This window comes from Trifolium pratense, linkage group LG3 (assembly GCF_020283565.1).
Source record: "Trifolium pratense cultivar HEN17-A07 linkage group LG3, ARS_RC_1.1, whole genome shotgun sequence".
Taxonomy (NCBI): domain Eukaryota; kingdom Viridiplantae; phylum Streptophyta; class Magnoliopsida; order Fabales; family Fabaceae; genus Trifolium; species Trifolium pratense.
The window spans coordinates 3,049,803-3,057,543 of NC_060061.1; the positions used below are offsets into that span (position 1 = coordinate 3,049,803).

At 33.4% G+C, this 7,741-nt stretch overlaps 1 protein-coding gene and 1 pseudogene across 1 annotated transcript; both read left to right on the forward strand.

Annotated features, from left to right (window-relative positions):
- Nucleotides 1-508: 508 nt before the first annotated feature.
- LOC123918396 lies at nt 509-4,370 on the forward strand (annotated as a pseudogene).
- A 678-nt stretch (nt 4,371-5,048) lies between these two features.
- LOC123918397 lies at nt 5,049-7,526 on the forward strand. Its single transcript, XM_045970432.1, has 2 exons — nt 5,049-5,577; nt 6,396-7,526. Exons 1-2 carry the CDS (start codon nt 5,416-5,418, stop codon nt 6,933-6,935), a joined length of 702 nt encoding a protein of 233 aa, XP_045826388.1. The 5' UTR covers nt 5,049-5,415; the 3' UTR covers nt 6,936-7,526.
- Nucleotides 7,527-7,741: the final 215 nt, after the last annotated feature.

The window sequence follows — 7,741 nt, forward strand, 5'->3', positions numbered from 1 at the left end:
ATGTTATCATGTTGATGTGGAAACGAAATATATTTCGTCACTCATTGAGCCACCAACACAAATGAGCAAATACTTTTTTAACACACTATTACTTTCACTTTATTATTAATAATGCTAATCATCATCGCAAAATTAAGTAGTTGACTTTTTTTTTTTGAAAATAAAACAGTTGACTAAAATTATTAAATATTATTACACTAATTAAAATGTAGACAGACAATACAAAGTTGACAGTTTCACAAAGTGTGTACAATGAAAGAACCCGATTTTTGATCATGACAGATGAATACATTACAAGTAGCCTGTACAAGCACAAATCCAACTTGTATACACTAAAATATACTGTAACTATTAAATGTTTTAGAAATTGGTGCAAGAATGTATTATGACAAGTGTTTTTGGGTAACACCACCACCGACCTATCAACAAATTGCAACTTGCAATACTAACAATATTTTATGTCATCCCCAAAAATAGAAAAACAAGTTGCGGTCAATCTTCTATTTCACCTGAAAAAAACAACTGGTTTCTGTCACTCTCATTCATTCCTTCATTCATCAACTTTATGTCTTTAGTGGCTTGGTCTCATTACTAGCTACATACCTACATATATATAGTACTACTGCTTCAATCAAACACCAGAAAACTCTTGTATCAACAAAACACATGGGGGGGAACCAGCATCTGGAATTTGTGTTTGTTCCATTGGGATTATTGGTGTTCTTTTTGTACCATTCATGGCTTCTCTTCACTATTATTCGTGAACCTCATCGTACTGTTATTGGCTTAAACGCCGAGTCTCGTCACCAATGGGTTCAAGCCATGATGAGTGTGAGTCAGTCAATTCTTGGAACATAAACTTTATATTTTCATTGTTTAGTTGGAATCTTTTCATTCTTAAATCATACTACATGTTATTTTGAAATATGCTAAATTGCACTTTTGGCCCTTTAACTTTCACAAACTTTTGTGTGATTTTGTAGTATCTGTCTCTAGCTGGTCTGATTCTTTTGGATAAAGTTAGTAATATTCTTGCTAATTGTTGTCATTATCCCCCAATTAGTTGCTTCAGAAATTACCATTTACCAACTTTAGTCCTTAATTTTAATCCGAAAATGTTTAAGTGAGTTGGATCTCCATGGTTCATGGTTGTGTTAAGTGTGATTTCCTTAGAATATAGCTTTTACTGACTGATTAGTATGAGTTTGATACAGATACAGGCATTGCCTTTGATTGAATGTCGTTGCTGACTGTATTGTCTTGGACACTCGTTCATGGTTCATGGTTGTTTTTCACTTCCTTAATTTCCTTCTTCTATTAATTCAATTGCTATATTTTCAGGATACCAGCAAGAATGGTGTTTTAGCGATCCAAACAATCCGCAATAATATCATGGCATCTACTCTTCTAGCTACGACAGCAATCACACTTAGTTCACTGATTGGTATTTTCGCTAGCAATGCGTGGAATGCTGATGACACGTCTTCAATATTTCACAGCACTGCTGAAATAAAACGTATTTCAATTACTATCTGCTTCCTCGTTGCATTTTTATGCAATATTCAGTCTATTAGATGCTATTGTCATGTCAGCTTTTTAATCAATGCGCCTACACTCAGAGATAAAAAGGCCTATATGGAATATATTACTAAGACATTGAACCGTGGCAGCCACTCTTGGTCCCTCGGATTGCGAGCATTTTACTTGTCCTTTACTTTCTTCCTCTGGATTTATGGACCTATACCGATGTTTGCTTGTTGCTGCTTGACATCATTCTGTTTGTACTTCTTGGATACAACAACTAGAATCACAAGGGATCTTCACAGCGACTCATTCACAAAGGAGAGTAATGATGATGCAGAATCTGCAGCGGAGCCTGATTACTATCCTTTAGCTGGTAACAATTCGGCTCAAAATGCATCTGTAGATAACGTGTAGTCGGTGTATAAACGTAGTAGTTAGTAGTTACAGTTTTGTTGATCTTTGTGTATGATTTTCTGTTAATAAGTTTGAACGTGTGCATTGGATGTTGGAATGATTCACTGAGAGTAGAGTTCTAGGTAGAAATTTTTTTGTTAATGTTTCTAGAATTCATTTAAGGTGCCTTTGCTTTTGTTACAAGTCACTCAATCATGTCTGTTGTACTGATCTTGAGCTGTTGACTTGGAACTGATAAAAAATAACTTTAAAGTGCTTCTAATAAAAGTGATTTTAACTTTAAGATTGTGTAAACTTAGTACTGCTATTTTTTAGAGCTATCATCAAAATTATAAGTTATTTTTTAGTTATAATAAAAATAAAATTTAAAATGCAGCAATAATTATGTTTCAGATATACACAGTTAAAAACATCATTATTTAACTGAAAGTTTTGAGATTTTTTTATTTAACTGACAGTTAAAAACATTTTTAAATACGAAGAAATATAAAATTTCGAACCCGATAACCTTGACATATCGTCGTCCTGCAACTAGTTGTGTTTACATGACAATACATTTTCTATTATGCAACAACTTTGAATACATATAATATAGACTAGGATGTTTGGCCATCCAAGCTTAGGAAAGGATATATACCAACTGGACAACATGTTGAAATTGATACAAAATATATATTCCTTGACTCACTGTCACTCAGACAGCAGCACAATGAACTAGTATTTTTTTAACACATTATTACACTCTTTTTAAAATATTCATTATAAAAATAAGTAGTTGACTGAAAATTACTATTAAATATTACCACTACATTACTTAAACTAGTAAAGAATATAATTAATTTTCCTATTTTTATTTAATTATATCATCTTCCCTTAACTACCTTAATAAATATATTATTGATGGATGCAAAGTAAAAATTGATGTCTCCCCTCTTGCATTGCAATTTGCAAATGACGATAAAATGAGAACATGTTTTTTTGGATAATGCCAGTTATGCCACCATCAACCTATCAACAAGTTGCAACAACACGTTTATTTCATCCACAAAAAATAAAAACAATCTTTCATTTCAACCAGAAAAACTAGTTAATATCACTTTTATGTTTGTTTGGTAATAACGAGGTTGATGTCTTTGGATTGGTCTCAATACTAGGTTATAGTTATATACTTAGTACTTGAGTGAAACATTACCTTAATTTTCATTTATCAGAAAATCTTGTATGAACCAAACATTACCTTTATTTGGTGGCATGGGGAACGAGCATCTGGAGTATGTGTTTGTTCCATTGGGATTATTGGTGTTCTTTTTGTACCATATGTGGCTTCTCTTCACCATTCTTCGTGAACCTCATCGAACTGTTATTGGCTTAAACGCTGAGTCTCGTCATCAATGGGTTCAAGCCATGATGAGTGTGAGTCAATTCTTGGAACATAAACTTTATATTTTCATTGTTTAGTTGGAAAGTTTTGATTCTTAAATCTCATTTCAACAGTTTGTTTTTGCTTGTGTTTTCAGGATCCCTTCAAGAACGGTGTTTTGGCCGTCCAAACAATCCGTAACAATATCATGGCATCTACTCTTCTCGCTACAACAGCAATCACATTAAGTTCATTGATTGGTATTTTCGCTAGCAGTTCATGGAGTTCTGATGACACATCTTCCATATATACTTCATAGTACTTCTTCAATCAAACGTATTTCTATTACCATCTGTTTCCTTGTTGCATTTTTATGCAATATTCAGTCTATTAGATGCTACTGTCATGTTAGCTTTTTAATCACTGCACCTACATTACGAGATAAAAAGGCGTATATGGAATATATTGCTAAGACTTTGAATCGCGGTAGTCACTCTTGGTCCCTTGGATTGCGAGCATTTTACTTGTCATTTCCTCTCTTCCTATGGATTTATGGACCTATACCGATGTTTGCTTGTTGCTGCTTGACATCATTCTGTTTGTACTTCTTGGATACAACAGCTAGAATCACAAGGGATCTTCTCAGTGACTCATTTACAAAGGAGAGTGAAACCAATGATGTAGAATCTGCAGTGGAGCCTGATTATTATCCTTTAGCTGGTAACAATTTGACTCAAAATGCAGCTGTAGATAATGTGTAATCCATGTATACATACATTTTCAGCAATCTTTTTGTACGATTCTGTTAATAATTGAGGGTAGAGTTCTAGGTAGTACATTCCACACTCTTCTAGCATAAACTTTGAAAAGGCTGCAACGATTTAGATGGTCATGATTCATGAAGTAGCTTGCACCATCCTGTCTGGTTAGCTACATAAACAAGTTTAGTGGTTGATTCTGTTATGGTGTCTAGCAGAATCAAATAAAATTTGCTTTTCTTTTTGTATTCAAGTGTATATGTGTAAGTTATTTCTGTAACAAAAGATAAAATAAAGTCAAACTATTTTCATATGAATTATAAGCTGTTTTCATCATGATTTAACTGAAAAAGCCTTGTTTTCATATGAAAGTGATGTTTAGAGAACAAATTTTTGGAAGATTCTCTTTACCTTAAAACATAAAAGCAAGAATAACAGTTTTCAACCATTCATTAGCAAAAGCAACACATAGGAGGGGTTAGGTCCACCAAACATGGATTGGATACTTGTTTAATCATGATATATGCCAATGTCATCATGGATTTGGAATTATCAATTTTGACATACAATTTTTGTACCTTTAAGAATGTCACGACCCAAATTTCTAGCTGTGACCTGCGCACATACTGATAGTAATTCTAGTGTGGCAAGCCTATCGACCAAGGTAAACAATCAATAAGTAATTTAAAAACATACGGAAAAGACTCGTGTTATTTTGTGGGGACAACTAAAGATGTTACGGTGAACGTTAAATAAGTGGGATATCATAATTTGTGAACACACATAACTGCATCTTATATGTAATCCAATTTCAAATGGTTTTGTTTGTTACATAAATCAAATTCAGACACAATTGGGCAACATGGTGTACTGCATAGAATATAGATGTATCTTTTCCCACTTTTTGTTCCTTTATGGCATAAGATGATTTTTATTATTGAAGACAACTTTACACTTATTTTTTTTGTTTCCAATGGAGCTGATGATCGAACTCAGGACTTCATGCTGGCCACCAGAGACCAAACCTAATGGCTTACAACTTTACTATTTGAAAGAACAAGGCAAGAGACTCTATATGTAAAAAATTGAGGAATTTTTGGAGAAGAATAGTGCAATTGTTAAAAGACAGAAATGAACTACTACTTGTGTGTGAGTGATAGTGAGGTGGAAGTATATAGTTTTGAATTTTTAACACAATTTTGGAGTGTTGTGTTGTGGTTGTGGGGTAGCATAGAAGTACAGTAGCAGTGGTAATAATAACAAAAATAATAAGGTGAGAGAGTGAGTGAGTGAGTGAGTGAGTGAATGGTGAAATTATTAGAAAGGTAAAGTTTGATTTGAAGAAGGAAAGGGAAGAAGATGGAGATAGAAGATTTGGATTACGTGCTGGTGCCTATTGGTATGTTGGTGTTGTTATTTTATCATGCTTGGCTCCTCTACACTATAATCCGTCACCCATCTAGCACTGTTATTGGTTTGAATGCTCAAACTCGTTATCAATGGATTCTTTTCATGATGTCTGTCAGTACTCTCTCTCTCTACCCTTTCCTGTTGTACTTGTCAGTCACACTTCACAGTGTTGGATTTAACTTTATCTTGAATTCAGATTGCGGCACATCATTGGATCGAGATCAGACAGTTCATATTTCAAGTTTGATATATTAATTTTAAAAAAATATATTCAAAATCTTCATAGAAATATGGACTTATGATCTCGATCCAACAGCCAGCCACTAATACGGGGATTCCCGACTTCGGTCCTTTATCTTTAGGTATATTTGTTGATAGAATTTTAGTTTACTAAAACTTGTTTGTTCTGATTTGAGTTGTTAGTTTTTACAAACATATCTACATGTTTAGATTGACAGTAAATATAGGGATAAATCATCGTGCTTTTGGCTGCCGAGCTATACTTAGTCTATGTTTGGATTAGTGTTTGGACTTCAAAATATTACGTCCCGAGGCCGTGAATTTCCTGAAGCTACAAATTGTATCGTTAGTCTAAATGTGCATTTCCTTTGTTTTCACCGTGAAAACAAACACATACTTAAAGCTTCAACAAAATGAATCCTAATTTCGTCCAACTTATCATGATTCCAAACATGCAATAAGTGTATGTTTGGATGTGTGGTGAATTTGACAAAATCACAATGACATTGTGATCTTGTTGAAGATTCAAAGTGTAGCTTCTGTAAAATTGTAGTGATTCACTGTGATTCTGCCATTTTCACCGTAAATCCCAACACGCACTAAGAAAGTTGTTTTCATTACATGTTCTCTTGTACTGTTTTGATAACAAGCTCTCTTGTTTTGTTGCATATAATGTTGTTGGTTTTCAGGATCCATTGAAAAATGGAGTTTTAGCAGTTCAAACAATCCGGAACAATATCATGGCATCTACTCTTCTGGCTACAACAGCAATCACACTAAGTTCACTTATTGGTGTTTTTGCAAGCAATGAGTCAGAGACTAAATTAGTTTATGGCAACAAATCTTCCATTAATTCATCAATAAAAAGACTTTCTATGTCATTATGCTTCCTTGTTGCATTTCTATGTAATATGCAATCTATAAGATACTATGCACATGTGAGTTTCTTAATAACTACACCTGCACTCAAAGGCAAAAAAGATTTTATTGAATATGTTGCTAAAACATTGAACCGTGGAAGTTATTCTTGGTCTCTTGGCTTAAGGGCTTTCTACTTGTCAATTCCTCTTGTCCTATGGATTTATGGTCCCATACCTATGTTTGTTTGTTCTTGCTTCACATCATTTCTTTTGTACTTCTTGGATACAACCACTCAAATCACAAGGGAGATTCACACTAAGTCATTCAGGGAGAGGGAAAGTACTGCAGAAGTGGATGCAGCAGCATAGGTTCATATATATGTAACTGTTATATTGAATGAACTTGATAATAAATATGATACTTTTCATCTGTAGTATTAGTTTTTCTAGAAGTTCAGTTGTAGATTTGTTAAATTGAGTGTCATTTACGCGCAAATGCAAAGACTAATTCCTGAAACAATGGGAAAAGTGGAAAAAGGGCAAAAAAGACTAATTAGCTGGTTTTGAGACCCATTCTGCTTGGATTTGATTCTTCCGGATGATGGTTCCTATCTTCTGTTGCTGCTGATGCTTCTTTGGTTGCTCTTTTATGTTGCTGCTGATATTACTTATTAGTTAGTTTGATTTTGGGTTAATTTTGTAACAAGTTTAAAGCTTAGTAAATTTTAGTTTGATTGATATTATTATGCTCTTTGTTTTTTGTTTGACAAACTCTCGATGCTTTCTGATGTTGCATCGTGAGTTTGAAAGGAGGTGTTAAATAATAGGTATTAGATTTATAAGTGTTATTAGGCTTATAAGTTTGTGCCTTTTAGTATTCTAGTCTTTTAAGTTGCTATATATATCTTTGTAACTTTTTATTTTATGAAAGCAATACAAGTGATATTTCATTGAACTCAAGTCTACTTTTATCCTTTGGTATTTTGTATCCGATCATTAATAGCAATATCCTTATAGATATGAATGGCATATATTATAGAAAAAACAAGCCAGATTTCATTATTAGTTTGGTTTATATCAGATGAAGGCATGATAAGTTATTATGTCCAGATCCATGTAATGAGGATAGTTGAACTTGATAAACATATATGGGTAGTCTTGAATTCAATGATTGG

What these genes read in the sequence shown, in the direction of transcription:
- LOC123918397 (XM_045970432.1), top strand. Translation starts at nt 5,416, where the DNA reads ATGGAGATAGAAGATTTGGATTACGTGCTGGTGCCTATTGGTATGTTG. An exon ending in GGATTCTTTTCATGATGTCT is followed by an intron (nt 5,578 to 6,395) that starts GTCAGTACTCTC and finishes GTTGGTTTTCAG; the next exon opens with GATCCATTGAAAAATGGAGT.